The 20,835-nt window shown below is 28.3% G+C and overlaps 1 protein-coding gene across 3 annotated transcripts in view; it reads left to right on the top strand.

Annotated features, from left to right (window-relative positions):
* The first annotated feature begins 2,310 nt into the window (after positions 1-2,310).
* Positions 2,311-20,835, top strand: part of LOC148238996 (endothelin-converting enzyme 1-like) — a 30,582-nt gene continuing 12,057 nt past the window's right edge. The window contains exons 1-3 of one of the 3 annotated variants that reach the window (XM_088193008.1): positions 2,311-2,482; positions 2,904-2,931; positions 16,663-16,727. In XM_088193008.1, the coding sequence (XP_088049134.1) occupies positions 2,920-2,931; positions 16,663-16,727 (77 nt within the window). In that variant the 5' untranslated portion in view covers positions 2,311-2,482; positions 2,904-2,919. Of the gene's footprint in view, positions 2,483-2,830; positions 2,932-16,650; positions 16,728-20,835 lie in introns of those variants that run through there. The other 2 variants (XM_088193017.1, XM_088193029.1) reach the window with 2 other exon arrangements.

Below are 20,835 nucleotides of genomic sequence, written 5' to 3'. Positions count from 1 at the left end.
AATTCCTGGCGACGGGCTCCGAGGCCGAAAAGTGAGTTTTTCCTTTTATAATACATAAACATTATCATTGCTTCCACATATACGTTAGATTTTACTGGACTAGGTACGTTTTAAACGTGAACATGTAATATATACTTAGTATGTATGAAGATTGAGGTTAATGTCGATCAAACCGTATAAATGCTAATAAAACGTATTTTTTTCTATTGATATTTGGGGATATTATCTTTTACGACGATCGCGTGACAATGATTGTGATGCAGTCGGTTATTTAGCCGAAGAAGCTTGGTTACAGCAAAATAAATTAAATCCATTATTGCAGCAAAAAAAAGCACCTAGATCGTTCCCTTCCGAGTAACGACTCGCAATATACATATGTGTAGTTTCTTGGATGTTATAAATAATATTTAAAACCCAAAAAGTTTTGGGTCCGGTATTCGCATACTCGCTAACTTCGCTACCTCACGACAGTGAGGTGTCGACAGTTAGTATTCAATATTCATTTAAAAGTTACTGGCAATTCAATTTGTTGCAATTAGTTTAACTTATTGAAGAACTTCTTAATTCAAAGTATTATTTTTAAAATCAACGTAAGATTATGGGTTCGTATTTTAATTTATATCGTTCCTGTTCATAATTAGTATTTATTTATTTTTTAAAGTACGTTCGGGATAAGGATGCCGGTTTGTTATTGTGTGCGTGTACATATATATGAGAGGGAGAAGCGATGTACCGTGTACTTCGTTGTCTCGCTTTATCTTTTAAGGACAGTCACTGATTCGTCAACGCTGGTATTCGTCATTAAAGTGCAGTGTGGCACAGAAGTTCGATTTTCTCTAGTGATTTATTTTAAATAATTTTGTGTTGATATTGGTTTAAAACCCAGATATGCCCACTGTCCCATGAGTAGGTCACTAAACTCGTGCCACTGTTTTTTACAATATTTATGAATGAAATTTTAAGAGAACAACATTTCTTGGGCATATATGGGTTAATTGATAACAAGGCTTCAAATATACACTGTAAGTTATTCGTCCTCTTACCCGTGCATAAAAATATTTTAATTATTTTTCCATTAATTCGTACGTTGTTGGTTTTTTTTACACTATTCTCTGTAGGCTTAAAAAAAATATTATTCTTATCGTTGCGGCAATGATAATTTATTCAATGGATTCTAATGATTTAATAGAATCGTCGAGCCATTAAACAATCTGCGAATAATTTCTTTCCTCGTTTTATATCTTTTTTCTTTTGAAGAATAACTAAGGACTTCATTATTTTTTTGATTAGTGAAAGATTTTGAATTTTGCAAATATTTAATTAATGACATCAATATCTGGTTTCTTCGATTATATAATATATTTTTAATTGTCCGTTGAAATTTCCAACTTAGCTCAGATGTATGTATGTTAAATAAACATATATTTTCTTTTAAAATAAAAAATTAAATATTCTGAGCGAAATTGTTTTGAGCGACACAGCTCACGCACACAATAACAAACCGGAATCCTTATCCCGAGCGTACTTTACCTTGCACGTAAAAATACTATCTTATAACATAACTATAGGATATATATATTTAATAAACAAAATTATTTGTAACAATGTTAGATTAAAAGGTCTGCAATTCTATTTATGGAATATGAATAAATAATCTCTGGAAATTCAATAATTAAATTGCTCAAGTTAAAGGTTAATTTATATATATTTAAAATTTGTAATTCTTCGGAAACATACGGTACATAGATATTAAAAATCAAAATGTTCAAATTCCTTCAAATATAAATATCTTAGGAATTTTATTTGTATCCATTCTGTTGGTAAGGAATATTTCATGATACTGAAATGTTATATTTTGTGTGTTCTGATCGATTACATCATAATTGGTTTTCCTAATTTTTTCTAATCTTATGTGTATTAATTCAGTGAGTTAAATTGTAGGTCGTAAATGTATATTTATGAACTCTAAACATAGCTCATTAACTAGTAAATAACATATTTCCAAATATTTAACATAAAAAATAACTATTTATATTGCCGGAAATGTTAAAATTAAAATACTGCAACCATATTGGCAATATTTTTCGTTACAGATTTGTCATTTTGGCGATTTCTCCATAAGTTTTGCAAAAAAAGAAAATTATAATTGACAAAAAAACTACCGTTATTTAGCAAAGGAAAAGCATAGTGATCCGAGAAGACACTGTAGAGGAAGTCGAAGATTTGCGAAATCTCAAAGAAACACTGAAAGTGTGACGAAGACGACGAAGCGGGGAATAGCCAAAAGCATTGACAGCACTGACAAGACTCAGTTGACTGGTGGGCGCCGCGCAGTGCGCACCACAGTTTTGAAACCATGCTATAAAACCCGGGAAACTTTTCCGATTCAAAAGCATCTTACTACCGACTCGCAAAAACTTACACTATAGTTAACTTAATTAATTTGATTCGATCTTTCGATACAAGTGAAGTGATATTATATGTTAGTATTTCATATTAATTACATAATATTTTTTTAATTCGATGACATAAAATATTCAATACCATTAATAATTCTCGATATACCTACCGTATATTTATTAACCTAATTTAATAATAATTTTCAACATAACATATCGATATCTTAATCGGTTCTACATCACCGATCTACCTCAATGCAATTCGTGCAAAAAATTACATTATTTTTTAATAACTTATTTCCTTAACATTTAAACTATCTTCAGACATGTCATAAGTGATTCGTTAATATTTTTTATTGCTATATGATACATAAGATATCGAAAGTAAATATTTGTCTATGTCTTAACTGACGTGTGTTATCGAAGAATTGAAAAAATGTGTGATATTTATGTGTATTTATAAATGTTAATCGTAATAATATTCAATTATTAAATTTATTATAGAAGTTGCAGCAAAACTATGCTTTATAAGGTAAGTGAAAATACTTAAACAATACAACATTCGTGATTATAAATATATATTCTCATTCCTTGATATTCTTGAGAAAATCACTTGTAATTAACGTATTTTACACAATTAATGAGTAACTACATTTTTTTTCTTCGGCAATCTAAGTGACCTTTATCAATTTTTAACCGCTAGTGTATCTGTTGAATTGTTATTAACATTCGCTGAGCTTCTGCAGCACATTTATTCTCAATTGTTTATACAGCGGCACACTTTCTCTTTCGATGATATTCACTCTCTTTCCTTGCAGTTATTTATTACTAAATACAAAAAACTCTTGAATAAATAGCGATATTTTGACCTTATGACTTTTGACAGAGATTTATTCAGATGTTCCGAAAATGATTTTTTAACAATAGAAAAATCTCACCTCTTAATAAAACACAATGTCCTACTTATGAAGTTATGCTACTTCGATTTTATGTTTTTAATGAAATATAACTTTGTATGAAAATATGTACATATATCGCTGTTAAAACGATTTATTCTACTAGTATATTTTTTTCTACAAAATTGTATTTAATTGAATTTTTGTGATTGATTGTAATAACATATTAAATTAATTTTAAGCTGAGTAAAAAAGTTAAGACATAATCTATTATTTTATGGTAAATTTCCAGTAAATGTGAGTCTAAAAATATTTAATTTTTTATAACAATTTGCTAAGAAATATACTTATTTATTAAAATTTATAATTGAGATAATTACTGTGTAGTGTATTATTTAGAACAGATTATTGTATATAGGACTATTTTTCTAGAGCGATACATATACTATGTATTTAAAATATATTTACTTATTTTATTAAAAAAATATATCTACTTCAAATATATTTAAAATTTGTTACATTGTAACAGGATAAGCAATGGATAAATTTGTATGTGTACATAGACATTCAAATACTCTTAAGAGATGTTTATATTGATACTCTTTAAATACACATCCCGTATAAAAAAAGTGATCAGTGAGACGTAAAATAAATTAGTTGCAACTCAATATTTATCCTGAGCACGTCTGTTAAGTTGTTCTATGAATAGTATTTAAATAACGAAGTTCATGGAACTATAGATAGCGGAGGAACATTTTTTAACATTGCCTATTTTTTAAAAACATTTTTTCGGTCGTTATGCTCATTAGTGCGTCATTTCTTTCTTTGAGTGACTTTAACAGATTACATATTTATTTTTCTAGTGTTATAAAAAATGTAATAATTACATAAACATTCATAAATATATCAGAATAATATATTTTTTTCTTCAAAATTATACCACGCCAAAGAAAGCGTCACTGAAATTCGCATAACAAACCGATGTAAATTTAAACGACATGCAAAAACTTTTACTTTTTCGCATTAAATCGTATGCATATATTTTTTATTATAACATATGCGTAATTCGTTATACATTTCTACGCAGTTTCAATTTATTTTATCTATGAATATTTACGCGTTGAATCATAATTAATTTGAATACTACACGTGGAAGCATTGATATGTAATAAATTAATATTAGAAACAATTAGTTCCGTGTAGAATTCTCTAAAGATAATCAAAATCATAAATTTATTATTAAACTGTAAGAATATATAGATAACAAACTATCTAATTTTATAAAATACAACAATATTTGCGAGCACTTTATCAATATTTAAAATAAAATAGATACATTTAAATTTAATAATAAACTATATTTTGCTTGGGTAATAAACATCTAATTTACTCTTAATTTAATTGACGTTTCTATTGCTACTCAAATATTTTGTATGTAATTTATTGATTTTCAGATTTTTATGGTTTATTACTTAAGTTGAATTTCCATTGATTTTTCAATGGGTACGACTTTATTAAGTGATGCTAGAGCAATCCTAAATCTGAAACAACCAATTTCTTGTTACAAAATGCATTTGAAATATGTATGTATCAAATATAAACATCATTTCATTAAACTTAAATTTTCAGCTTTGTCCGTGACGCATTGTTTTGATATCTTTCATTCAACAATGTCGCATTTAAATAAAACTTTTGTACAAAATATTAATTTTATTAATCAAATTGTTAACCTTAAAAAGTGCCATTTTATTTGATATTTCAATCATGAACTGCATGCACCTTTTATTTAAGACATTATTGTAAATCTTTCGTTTCAATATGACAGCCATAAGCCTAATGCATTACAAAGGGATTAATCCAATCGACAACTACTAATAAAGTAGTGAGAGATCAGACTGTGTTTTATTTTTTATTGACATGTATTTTATATTATATATCTATGCACAACTGCTCGATTTTGATTAAATTATTCATTACGATTTTTATCCGCAATATCAGAAAAATATAGATATAGCTCATCTTTGATAATCAATCGAAATTATAATTATAAAATAATCACTAATTTTATTAGATACGGTAGAATTAAAAAAAGCACTAAAGTCTATATGGGATTTAAACCCAGATTCCTCAGTCATCAGTCACGTATTTATATTACTAGTATATATGTACATTAAATACCTTCTTTTATTTAAATAAAGAAGTAAACACGTATAAACATTTATGTTGATTTGTAATTAACATCAACATAAATTAGATCTTAACCTAACACATTAACTATAGTCTATTTATTTTCAAGAGTCAGTGCGCAAGAACATTGTTTAACGCGTAATCATAACATGCTTTTAAATTTCTGCCCTGTGATTGGTCGTTCGCCGTAAGATCAATCGTTTCATTGAGAACGACCAATCACAAGGCAGAAATTTAAGAGCACATTTTGATTACGCGTTAAACAATGTTCTTGCGCACTGACTCTTGAAAATAAATAGACTATAGAATAAAATAGAGAATTATTGTACTCATGATGACGACTAAATATTGCACTATTTACGCCTCTTTCAATGCATAATCCTTAAAGGTTGTACTTCGTCACGTCTGTAATAAACAAAATAGAACGCAGTAGCCTCTGAATTAGGATTCTCAATTATTCGTAGTTATATTAAAATGTTCCATTATTTTCTTAATTTTTTTCTCAGTTTTTACCGATATTAATTTACTTGTCCAATTACTGCAAAAAATCAATTAAATGCCGGTAAAATATGATTTAATTAAAAAAATAATAGTCAATAATAATTATTTTAATTAATCATTAATTACTTGCATAATAATTTGCTATCGAGCCTTGTCTTAATTTATTAAGCCCTAACTGTTTTATTTCGTCACGCGCATAATAAGCAAAAAATGCAAAAATAACTATTACAATAAAACTAGAGAATCTCAACTAAATTACATTACTATCTCTATGATCTTATATTTGAAAAATATTCTTTGTAACACTAAAAAATACTGAAATTTCAACGGCTAAAGCCTTGAACTGCACTATACATACGTTAATGAATAGAGAAGACTCGTATGCATTGTATGAGACATTCTTTAAGATCGTTTCACGGTCTAGGCGTTCAGAATTGTTATATTTTCATAATATTGTTATTGTTTGCAATTGCACGTATAACTATAATAGTTTAACATTAACTAATAATCAAATTAGATATTTGTCACGCTCGATCTTTCAATACTTTCGATGGTTTCGTGTAATGTGAATAATAATGTATACTTTTTTGTGTCATTTATACAAATCGTTCGCTTTCACCGAAAGCGATTTCTTACCACAATATAAATTCATGAAACGCGATATACCGTACGATTCACTTTTCATTGTTTGAAAACGAAATCAGAACACGGTCGAGGTCTTTCGGGGAGGATTAGTATATACAAGGTGTTAGTTAATACCTTGTATATACTAATAGGTATGTAAAGAAAAAATGAAACGCATCATTTACAATAGTAAGGAGCCGATGAAAAGCTTGCTTTAATTCTTATTTAATTATTCATAGACACGACTTGGTACGGATACGTTATGTGTAACGAATTCAGTGCATAAATGTACCTATGAGTAACTATAAATTTAAAAACATATAATTTTAATATTTTAAGGGTATGAAGACAGGGGGAAACAATCACACTATATGTCATGAATGTCATTTACCTTTTCGACAATTTTATTAGTAAAAAATAGGCAACAAATAAATCAGTAGTAATGAATTAGATATGCAAATAATTAAAGAAACTTGGTAAATACTAGTAGTATAATTACTTAATAATAAATAAATATGTAAATAGATTTAATACTAGAAATCGATACAATTTAAATATAGTTAGGTATAAAAAACGAGTACGGCCAGGGGAATAATGTACGATGGTGTGATTTTGTATATTCATATTTCTAGGACAATTCACAAAAATAAAAATGTAGGGGGTTTCCTAAATGTAATAAAAAAAGCACCTCATATTTAGTATTTTATTTTTATTTTCTGTTTATGTTTATATTATGTATTTTTTATATGCATGTTTAATTAAAATTTATTTAGCTTAAAAATTAATTATATTATCTAAATAAATTAATAAAATAACACTACTACTCTTAAATATTATTGATTGCATTATTATTATTAATTATATATTTGTATAAATAATAGTTTTACAGCTTAGCTTTGGACTGATTATTGCATTTATTATGAATTTTTGAAGTACATTTTTTAAATTACTATAAAAAATTGTGAAGTATTTTTTTTAATATACATTTATGGTATCATATATAATTTATATGATATATATTATATAATATTTCGTATTTTTACGGATACGTGTGACGTGTGGTAACTGATATACATATATATTCCACTGCGAATACACAGCATTACACTTGTTTTGCTACAAAGATTGATTAATTGATTTATTATGTCTTCAGTCACTTTATTGAACCAACAGTATAATTCTGGTTCCGACCGTTCCACGGTCACTAACCTCCTGTCTTTAACCTAATCTGTGACGAATCTCTTGATGCGGGGATACAAGTGAACATCGTATGTACTGATTTTGAAATAGCCTTCGACAAGGTTTGTCACGATTCATTAGTAAAAAATCGTCGAATTTTGGTTTCTCATTTTTTGAGCAATCAAAGACCGTTCGTAAAAACCATCAAAAAAATATTTTACCCCATTGGGAGTTCTTCAAGGGTCCAACCTAAATCCCATATTTATTTATTGTATATCATCATGACACTAATATGGCAGTTATCAATTTTAGCTTTTTCTTTCTCTCTACAAAGTGATTTAGATTTTCTATGGCAGCGTTTCCCAAACTATGTTCCGTGGAACACTGGTGTTCTGTGTAAAATAAATTAATGTTCCATGAACATTTTAATATAATTCTAAAGCTATCCATGGATTATTTATTAAATTGGCAAGTACTATTGCTGACACATCTATGATTGGAGTACAAATAGCTTTCCTCAAAAGCGTTGACATTTAAACGAGCAGGTTGCTAAAAAATAGATGCAATACAATTCAATATAAATATTCTGAAATTTATAAAAAATGACGACAATCGCATGCCACGCGAAGAGTAGTATGATATAAACGATATACTAACATCAACCGTCTATCTTTAATGTCGGATTATGCCATATTACCATAAAAATATTCCAACGATCACGGTAGGAACATTATTCGAGCTATTCGAACATACCCTTCAAGAGTTACTCGAGAGTCTAAAATGGGTTATTCATTTCATTTATATTTAATCTTCTGTTGTAAGCCCAATGCGTTACAACAGAATAAATCTGTACCAACTAGAATAAGAAATAATGAATTATAAGCCACCAGACTTTTATTTTTGTATAATTAATTAAAAATTATTATGTGCATTATAGGTAATTAATAATCAATAAATATCACTCTGCAGCTGGGGGCGGTTTTTATTAAGAGCGCATTTTTATATACAAGAATTCGAGTCTGCTGCTGTGGCACGAGCCCGTTACCTCTTGTTTACTAGTCTAGACCTTTCAAACTTTTCGGCTATTCGACTTTATAAAATTCAATTTTGTAAATGATTTAAATTTCCTTATATACATTCGATTTATTACGGACTCTATCTCTCTACAGATTCTCATTGAGAGAGAAGCTCCAGTGAGTCGTCTGACTTTCAGTGTCGGAAAATGTCATATTATGCCATTTTCCTGATCTCATTCACGTTTCAGTGAGAGCGTTATGTCTATAGAAACTTCCACTTAAGATCTCAGAATCTTGCAGGAATTTGTAAGTCGCTAAGCATGTCTTCAAACTACTAAAGAGTGTTGTTGACAATCATACTATGTTCAAGGAATTCATATATTAGATAGGCTGTAAGTCAATATACTGTAATTGAATAAGCTTGGTGCATAAGTGGTTAGCTTCATAAGATTCCAATGTCACCTGGACGAAGTACCGTTACACGAAAGAGCATGCTTTATCTCTTTCTTCGTTGCATGCGACACCACTCCCACTTTTATTTCTAGGGGATCGGCGTCAGTTCTGGATTGTTAAATGAATAAATTTGATTAGCCTACAATACCACTAACTTCATTCCATAATTTTACTACTTATGTATCTGATCTTTTGTTTCCAAACGCAATAAAATATTTATATTTATTATAAGAAAACAGCATTATTATATAATAAAAATAAAATGGTAAATATTTCTTTAGAAGCGCAGGGAAAACACCCCCACGGTGTATGGATGAGAGGCAAATAGTAGTGGATTCTAACTAGAATGTAACGGTAAACCGTCGAGCTCGATAGGGAATCTTATGATGCAAACGGTTACAATATAAATCAGATTAAAATGGTCTAAGATTCATTAGCGTGTAAAATATCACTGATTCTATTAGTAAAACATGCATTGAAATAATTACAATTTATAATATATCCGATATTTTACATGCAATGTTATTAAAATATGTTTTTATAACCGAGTTCGACTGTATATTTACAGCTTACATGTATGTATCTTTAGTTTTACATTGTGCAAGACAAAAACAATAGGGCACAGTGTAGCGCACAATGCAAGTAATGGTATTTGTGGTATGCGATATTCAATACTGTTACTAATATGATGTTACTGTATAATTTGCTATGCCATATTGCTCAAATGCAAATTCATTTTATCTTTCCATTCTGGATGATGCAACAAAATGATACAGATGAGATGACCTTCAAGGCGATAAAGATACTCACGATTTGGTATTAATTTTAACAAACATTATTATTTTAATTTGCTTCTTTAAGAATATTAATATAATATTTAAAAAATCAATAACATAGTATATATTATATATAAACTTTATGAAATTATATAAGTATATACATTATATTAATATAAAACTTTCGCTAGTGATTAATATCTCATAAAATTAAGTGTTCTATATACAAACTAAACGAATTAAGTGCAGTGTATTTATTACACTTGAACAAACTTATTAGCATCATTACGTATGTATGTATGTATATAATTAAGTACAAACGTATGTAACAATATAAAAAAAATATCAGATGGTAAACGTTAACGATTCGCGTAATGTTTTAATAATTAAATTTAGGCACTGATTATTCAATATAGTTAATTTGAATAGCTAATTGTAAAATACAACAACAACATCATTTGTATATATTTATATAAAAATATACTTTGGTTTTATAGCACGAATGTGTGTCTATATTTTTTCAGAAAAAAACTGAACCTTTAGATTTAGCTTTTTTCTGAAAGAATTTTTTTATTTGTATTTTATAAATATATATTCTATTTTTTAAGCATGATTAAAAAAATTTAATCTGCATGTTAATAAACAACAAAATATAGAGTACTGTTTAGTACATATATATAAAAAATATAAAAGAGCAATATGTTTTGCTTTCATTGATCACTATAACCACTTTTTAAAATTTTAATTAAATATAAGTCTAAAATTGATTTTTAGGAAAAAGTCCTTAAATTAAAATTAGTCTATATGTTTATAATAATATGTCTTATTTGATATTTAATGAAAAATATTCTAAAGATAAAAATTTTAGGAAATGTAGTTTGAAAGCGCATAAAGTAAAAGATTTACAAAAATATCCTTTGTACGATTATGTGAGATAAACAACACAAACGATTGTCACGTTTTCTACAAAACGTGACGATTTTTTCAGTTACTTTTTTTATGTTCATAATACAAATCTAGTGTATTGAAGATTCACGTTTAAACGTTGCCATGACACATATACTGTGTTTTTTAATGAAAAATAAATAATACATTGATTTAAACGGATGGAAAGTTTGTATCTATTAATTATTAAGTAACATATTATAGTGTCATGATCGTTATTTAATCGCGGATATTATTCAGCGTTTTATCCTGATTATAAAATACAATAAAGGCGTATTGTGTAACACGGAAATATAGATCTAAATATAAAGGTTTTACATCGTAATCGAATTATTGTCACGTCGTGCCCTTCGAAGCTTTACACTTTTCGCTTCATTAGAGTCTCATCGTTTTCATCAGAGCGAGAATGCCGTGACAAAATGTTGATAGAAAGTCGACTGAACTCATTTCATAACACTTGGATAATTCTCGTTTGCGATGCAGTAAGAAAAAATATATGAAAAAACACACATGTCAAACAAATGGAAGAACAATTAAGATCAAACTAATGATACTCTTACTGTAAAAAAAATTGACATATTTTTTGGTTTATTTCAAAGAAAAAATTGGATAATTAATATTATATCGCATCAACTTGAGTTTTTCAGGTTAAACGTTAACTGAAATAATTGACTTAAAGTATAGTATTTTCTGTTAATATATTAATTTTATGAGTTTCGTTAAGGTAATTAGCGATACGTAATCTTATAGCGCAAACTTTCTAAGGTCGTCTTATTTAAATTCGACGATGGGTTAAATCTTCGTTTTTTAAATAAAAATGTAGGTTAGTATAATCAGTCGTTTTTTTATGTCGAAATGGAACGTTGATAATTTCAATTAATCCGCTTTTTCCGCACAAAAAGTTTTCACGGAATTAACCTAGTAATTCGAGTTAAATCTGAGACCCAAATTTGCGGATATAGTGCTCGAGCGTTAATCCAAATTACGTAAATGGCAATATAAGATTTTTCTCTTGCTTTTTTTATATACTGTGTGTAAGAAGTTGAGCTAAATAATTTTATGTTTATTTATTTAATTTTTATTTAATGGTAATACTTATGATTATTATTAATTAAAGTTAAAATAATATATTATTATTATTAATTAAAGTTAAAATAATATAATGTTCAAACGTATCAATATGAAATAAAAATAAAATCACTTGTTTCTTGGCAATCGATAAATAAAACAGTTGTGAGGGACAACCATGTAAATTGTATCATCGTCGTCGCCGCATTCAGAGAATAGTAGATACATCTCTATAATCCTCCACAGGGACGTCATATCAGCTTTTTCTATGGAGGAGATGCAAAATTTGGTCAGTCGTTGGTCGTTTTTTTTTAAATATTTCCATTTCATTAAGATTCGTCATATTTCAATAAGTGAGAATAGAATATTGCACATCTGAACCAAATTTTGACCAATAAGAGAGCGCAAAAAACAATTATCCCTTCTCAAAAGTCAAAAACCCACGTCAAAAGCAATAAAATCGTGCCGTCGCCGTCGCAGTGGGAACGCTCGTTACCGAGCGTTCCCACTGCGACGGCGCCGACACGATTTTATTGCTTTTGACGTGGATTTTTGCCTTCTGAGAAGTGATAATTATTTTTGCGCTCTCCTATTGACCAAAATTCGATTTGAATATACTTTGACCAATACTCTAATATCATTATTCCGTAAGAATAGCTATTATATTTTTAAAACATAGTGTAATATCAAAATGACAAACTATGAAGCATGTCTGTCTGTACTTTTTCCTCCGCTTATTTTTCTCTGAGAGGTAGAGTTGATTTAGTTTGTATTTTGGACTTAACCTAATCAAAGTTCTAAAATTATAATTAGTTTTAAAACATCGTGTTTGAATGAATCAAACGAACGTTTCACAGCTGTCAAATTGAGTTTAATAGACATTTTAGAGCATCAGTTGAATTACATTTTTGCTAGTAAAGGGAGGTTTGTTTTTCGAATTGGCAACACTTTTTCCAGGGACAGCTAATTTGACAGCTGATAGCTGATTTGTGCTCAGTTTGGTTTGCCATTTTATCATAAATAGACTCACGCTAGAACAACGCTTGCAAATTGTGCAAATTTATTTCGAAAATCGTGGTTCAGTTTACGAAACTTACCGTGCGCTACCTCTATTTTACGGTCGATATAAACGTCCATCCGAGCAAGTAATTCGAATAACCATGGATCGATTTTTGCACCACGCATACTCTAATTGATAATACGCACCCGCAGAGACGTCGTACAGTGCGCACGTAATAAGTTGTTTCTGCTGTGGAGCATAGTATTGAGGAGGACCCAATCGTGCACAGCAATTAGAGCTGTATCCATTCACTTTATACAATATTTTGCGGAAAGATCTTGGTTTACGATCTTACAAGTTCCAGCTCGTGTAGGAAAAGTATGTAAATGTATATATTATAACGTATGAAAAATTTGAAATCATATATTTTTACTAGCACCTGCAAGATAAATTATATTTGAACTAATAAAAATGTATTCTGATATGATTTAACTGAAATGATATATTTTAAAAATATTATCTGGATAGATTCCAGACTATTTTTTTAGATTTTCTTTGAGGGATAACCCGATAATTTCTGGATTACTATTAATATTTTTTTTATTGTTTCGATTTCATTAAGATTCATAGTACGAGTATTTACTTAAATTACATGATTTTTTCTGTATTGTCTCCATCTGCCCCCCCCCCCCCCCTCCGAGACAAATGACAACCTGATCCTCTAGCGTGCTACTTGAATACACACAACCCTTAATCTCTATGACAAGTTTCAAAAAGAGTTCTCAGAAACATGTTTATTATCATTTAGGTATTAATTTATATTCTAAATTAGCCCAATGCGTCATAACCAATAAATACCATTTGTAATTATTGTAGCAACGGACTAAAAAAGTTTGAACTTATTAATTTAAAAATCGTGTTTCCTGTATTTATACTGCTTACAAAATTCTTGTTAACTTTTTTATAAAAAATATCTATAATATAATATTACGGAACGTAATCACATTTATTATCAGATTCCACACTTGGCTGAGTTGCTTACACTTCTGCAGTAGGCCAGTTGAAAATTTCATGGTTGAACTACCAATGCTCCACTAAGAGGCTGCTTAAGTTTACAATTTTTTTGTGTTTTATTGGAGCTCTCATTTATATGCCTTTGTAAAAAAACAATCAACTATCTTCTTCTGAAACAACTTAAAAAAATCACATCTCATGTAAATAAAAGAAGCAAAAGTACGGTTCTGTCCTTTTGAAATTTGCTTCTATATGATTCATCTGACAAACAAATTATTTCTTAATATCAAAGATTTTAACTATTTTGTGCTTTTGTTAGGTCAGTAATACATGTAAATTATCCAGGGTTTAATGGTTAGATTGGTTGATATTCACAATGTGATTGATACAGTGGCGTATCTATGGGGGAGCGGAGGGGGCGGGCCGCCCCAGGCGGCACTTGCTTGGGGGCGGCATATTCGCGATGGGATCATTTAGTGTGATTCTTAGCCCTGAATGCACTTAAACATATATAAATCCACGAATAATAAGAGCTTAATAATAACCAATTTATTATTTTAAGAAATGCTGATTTTATGACCCTACAAAAAATGTATGAGGGGGGCGGCAATTTTAAGGATCGCCCTGGGTGGCACATACTCTAGCTACGCCACTGGATTGATATAGTCTTAACGACTGATTCAATTATAAAACATTTTTGTCACATGTAGCTTTAATACAGTTTTTGTTTACAGGCTCCATACCTTATGGTTTATGACAATCTAATTATTAAAAAAATATTAAATTTATAGCTCGAATCAATAAGAATTTACAGTATGTTCTAAATTAAATGGGCAACATTTAAATATATATTTGCTTGCTTATTGCAAATATTACTACTTCTGATCTACATATTGTTATAGTCGATTTAATATTTTCTAAAATGAAAATAGCACCACAAAAATGTGCCAGTCAAAAAATAACAATGAAGTCAGTAATGCATGTACCTAAATTAACACCATTGTCTCAAATTACGATGAGAATTTTTCACCCAAAATAGTCAAGGTAACATACTTATTCGCTTAATAATTTGGCTGCCTTCTTTATGCGAATGTCACTCATAATTAGTGTTTCTCGCGAAAAATGTCAATCGAGAATTCTCATTATTTTTGTACGAATATTTTTAAAAAGGTTTACCACTACTGCCCTTTTTATAACGCTGCATAAGTAAATGCGGGTTCATGCTTAATATGCATACTTCTTGGACTGTTTTCATTGGGGTCTAGAAATGACAAAAAAAATCACAAATTTTTGATACTCGCACTCGCCTTATTTTTGCTTAAGTAATAAAAGTCGACACTCAAATAAGGTACCTTTCGAGGGTGAAGGTGTTCGTGCCAGATGTTTGATGTTTGACCAACAGTTTTTTGCAATTTTCTATTATTTTAACCTGCCGGCGGTTTTATCTTTGCTTTGGTGATCTAAGAAACCGCTCTGATAAGAAGAAATTACGCATGGGAATCGTCAGAATGCAAAACAATTTGGGGCTATTTTTCTTTTTCGATAATCCAAAAAGTTGTTTTTATATATTGTTTTTGACAATTGTGTCGCGATTATTATTGCCATCCGAAGGGGCCTTCAATTTTTCGTTAAACCAATTGGAAAATATCAATTTTGAGCTAAGATCGAAATTTCAACGGGCAATTAAAGATAAATTATATAATCGCAGAAACCAGACATTGTTGGCATTAATGAAATATTTGTAAAATCCAAAATCTTTTACCAGTTAAAAATTGACTTATTTAGTTATTCTTCCAAAGCAGAAATATGTAAAATGGAGAAAGAAATATATTTTAAAAAGCATATTTTAATCAACCTGTTATAAAATAAAATATTTTTATTAGCTGTTTATAAGTATTTAGGATTAGATTTATACTATTTATAATTTTAATGTATTATAAATAAAATACAAATTTATGCTACATATAAAACTATCGGTTTTATATGTAGCATACATTACTTTTTTGTTGCCCTTCCAACTGTTACGATAAAAAAACTAGGTTTTATCGACGTTATAACTATTTCAACATTAACTCTTAATATCATATATGTATTTATTACACAGAAAGCTTAAGTTTATTTTTAATGAATAAAGTATTTTTGGATTTTTCATATAGTTTAAATATATAAGAGGTATAGTTTTAATCAAATTAAAAAAATATATTTTTTTCTTTTAATATAATCGTTATAAAAATGATAAAAACTCACTCATTATATTGCAATCATCTGTTGTTATAGAGTACTCGATTATACATAGGTTTATGTAAATGTTGATTACGCAAAAACTGCGGAACTACTGCAACTTGACAGACAAGGTATTATAATACCCCTCATCCGTGCAATTATGCAATATAACTTCTTTTCGTTTTGTCGACACGGATTAAGGTAAAAAGAAAGAAAACGATTTGTCGCGGTGAAAGGTCGTTACATACCTTTCAGATTTGATGACGCGTAAAAAATGTAAAGACATGAAAAAGATGTCCGTTCTCTTTTTGTGTCTTAGAAAGGTGTACACACATGCCTGATTTTTACAATTATTGACAAATTGATTTCATGCTCTTTCAGGTGACCGACGCTGAAGCCGATGGCGATAGCAGTAATTCAATCAACTCGGGAGCTTCGAAGAAACGGTGAGTTATTTTTAATGACACATAAATACATAGATCGAATCAATGCTCGAATAAAATTTGATCCAAATATTATAACGTATATAAAAGCTCTTAAAGCAGAATATACGTTGTAGACAAATTTCCGCATCAGTTAATCATATAATTTATATTAGATTACTGCCAAGAAAATATTTAACATTACTATATTTTATTTGTATAAACTATACAATAAAATGATATTTTTTTAAACTCTTCTCAATACTAAAATATTATAATTTTAGCCATCATGGCCAGACTTTGATGCGGTTGTTCTCCATAGTATTGCATATATTTTTATGTATATAAAATAAAGTAAAGTTTCTCTTCCATCTTAATGTACGCGAATATTTCAAGAACAGGTGTGTGATTGTTTCGCAGTTTTTTCAATTGTATTGGTATGCCTCCGAAAAGATTTATAGCTACAACTAATCATACGTAACGTCATCAAAACGCTGAGTAATTTAGTGAAATTTAAATATGCATTCATCAATTCACGTGTATGATGCAATGCAAATAAAAAAATAAGTGTCATTGTTATTGAATAATAAATATTAAGTTACATTGATTAGTTTGATGCTGTTCATACAGCATCAGCAGAAAAATCATTAAATATTTATTAAACTAAAATATAATTAATTTAAGGCTAATTTAAAATGGCATTTTAAATACTTTTCGCTATATATGCATATATAAGTACATCGGGATTGAAGATTTATATAAGAAAATAATCTCAGATTTGAAGATTTTATTATATTTTTATTTATATGTACAAATACTTTTAATATATTTTTTTATCCGATGTACTTTTCTCGACCCAATTTTTTTCTGACGAAATTGCCATTTGTTTCAAAATTACTTTTTATGTGTAACTCTTCAGTAGTTACATATCAACATCATTTAGATTTAATATTTAATATGGTATCATCAGTCATGAGTAAATGTTTTATCAGTCATGAGTAAATGAGATTTTATTTTTATTTATCTTGTTCATTTAAAAAATAAATAAATACTTCAACACATATTATTCATTCAACAGGTAGCAATAGGTAAAAGCTTTATATTATGTCTTAAAATATAAATATTGAATTACTTTCATATGTATTAAACATAATTTATTTATGCAGCTTAATCGTACGATCATCATAATTAACGAATTCTTCCTCATCCGTACATCTTAAAATATATTCAATTGAGCGCTGAATTATTTTTGATGTTAACAGACAAATTTTAATTGTGCTTCTTTTTAATATCTTAATTATTTCCTGAGTTTCTGTTTAAACATATTTTTTTACTCAAAACAAGATGTAATCTCTGAGAATATTTCATTGCACTTTTCAATGTCTCATTATCATTATCACTAGAATTAGCAATTGAAATTTACTCTTGTATTTAGTAAATTACGTAAATTACAACCAGATTAAATCTTGACTTTAAACATACTTTTGTGCTCGAATTATTTTTAATAAAACATTTTTAATGAAAGCAAAATCTTAATTCTAAATATTTTTTGATATGAACTGCTATTACCTACAATGTAACTGAAAAATGATATATTTCCTTATTTATTTCTAAATTATTATAAATAAATAATAGAATGACTAGAAATGTCATCGAATCTGTCTCAATAATGACATATATTTATTTATTTAAATTAATGACAATATATAGTACCTAGTATATAATACGCAGCAACAATCACGTAACCGACTTGGCTGCAAATAACAAACATCGTCAATCAACATATTGCGCCATATTAGTCATATTAACTGTTAAATAATTATTAGTGATGACTTGATTTGTTTATCTTTTATTTTTATTTTTGGTATGTATAAAATATACATATACAAACATTTTGGTTTATTCCCATTGACCATGAACAAGTACCAAGAGCAGATGTTTGACTATATATGGTTGAATTTGATCGAACTTTTGAGTTTTGAGACCGAATTGGTGTGATTTTGTCAGTCATACATTATTAAAATTTGTATTTCAATATATAAAAATGGATCAATATACAAAAATCTTTGGTGTAGACAATGATTTTTGTTTTTATTCGTAGCCACCAGTTAATAGATCAATTTACGGATTGCCAACCCATAGATTGTGGCGTACATTGGAAGGCGGGGATAAATTATACCACCTAATTTAGTAAAATAAACCCATTCACCATTTGTCAAAACCACTCGCAGGATATATTTAAAAGGATTCGTGAAAAATCGAATTTTACACACAATCATTTAAGTGGAGCTTAAGCATAATCTCTTCAAAAAATCATCCTTGAAGAGATATTGACTTCAATATTGTTTATGGTTTCAATGAAGCGACGTCACTTTCTTATAGGGTCTCGTATACGTTATTTGTGTACGTTTTCGAAAGTCTATGGCTATCTCTATTTCTGGACTTTTTATTGCCGATTTCCTTCAAGGGTTAATAAATATTCTTCTTCTGTTCAAATTACGATTTTACGAAAATGTTTCTTTAATATAATTCACCACATGTAAAATAATAAAAAATTAAGCCGAGCATATTTATTTTTTACTGTTTTTCTATTTTAATATTTAAATCATTTATCGACTTTATGTTGATGTTATTTTTTTTATAAAATCAGTCATGTATATTGTGCGTGCTCATTGCAACTACCTTACAATAATTACCTATAGCTTCCTGTTTACACTCATTACTTTTAATTGGCGTATTTTTATTGATTTTAGAGGAATAATATCTTTAGAAGCTAAAATTCTACTCACAAAGTTTTAATATTTTGTGAATGATTTTAATCTTTATTTGCCTTATTTATATAATTAAATTAGCTTAGGTTTAATTTGTATCGTTAGTATATCATTATTGTCAAAAATATAATAGATTCATTGAAAATTGCATTCATTATAAACACACAGTTAACAAATTATTATAACACTTATTTGTATATAATATGAACAGTAACAAACCGCAAACACTAGTTATAGACTATCAAAGTGAAAGTAGTGTTGTATTGCATCCAATATGTATCGCTAATTCTAAATTACAAAAAATGTAGTAAATTTTATGATGAAATCAAAATTATTGTTAAAAATCAACGATATGTTTAATAACACTAATAATACTTTCGCATTCAACGCCGTTAACCGTTCAGTTTCACTTCCAGTTAAACGTATCTGTTTAAAGAACGTTTATAATTGAAAATTTCGAATGTATAGCACTTTTACATAACCACCATGTAATCTAGAATAACCTCAGCTACTGCTTTTTTAAGGCTAACATATCATAGAGGGCAAACCAGACATTTATGCACTGTGACACAAAAGAAGAACGCCATACGCTTGTGTATAATTTAATTAACTACGTATCATCAGTTATTGTAATGTGTAGCATATTTTTTTAATTGCAATTTACTCAATAGTATAAAAATAATCATTAAAATAAGCGATGGTACAGAACTAGTCAAACTAGTGTGCGATCCAATGATGTCAAGATTGACTCGTGCCATTGTCAAGGTTCAATATACGTATCGAACAGATTGATTACAATGGAATTTAATTAATTATAATTAATATAAATAGTGAAAAATACATTTATAATAAGTATAGTACTTAGCATAGCTATGCACTAAATCATTTTTTTTATGTATATGAATTATTAACACGTGTATGTTTGTGAAGCGCAATATATTGACGTTTTCAATTTATAAAGTGTGCCATTCCACAATTGATGTAATAACCTTATATATGTCATAAGATATTAAACTTTAATTAATATACAATTTGTTATAATGGAGGAATAGAGAAAAGTCCATATTTTTATTAAATCAAATCCAAAGTTCTTAGTATTTAATTATTGAATGCAGAATTTGTACTATCAATGTAAAACATTTTTGGATCAACAAAATTTCTAATCATAAATAAATATAATTTACTTCATTATTATTTTATTCTTAATACTCAACAGTAAATCAAGATATTTTTATGTTCATAATCATAATAAAATATTAACCCTATATAAATATCAAATGAGCAATCGGAAAATCCCAGAAAAAATAGTCTGTGCAATGGTTAAATTCGGAGCAAAAAATAACAAGAAATTGGGCCTTGAA

This window comes from Plectrocnemia conspersa, unplaced genomic scaffold, assembly GCF_051122295.1.
Source record: "Plectrocnemia conspersa isolate PC_06_02 unplaced genomic scaffold, ASM5112229v1 ptg000001l, whole genome shotgun sequence".
Classification (NCBI taxonomy): Eukaryota; Metazoa; Arthropoda; class Insecta; order Trichoptera; family Polycentropodidae; genus Plectrocnemia; species Plectrocnemia conspersa.
This window is presented reverse-complemented; position numbering and strand designations above follow the sequence as displayed.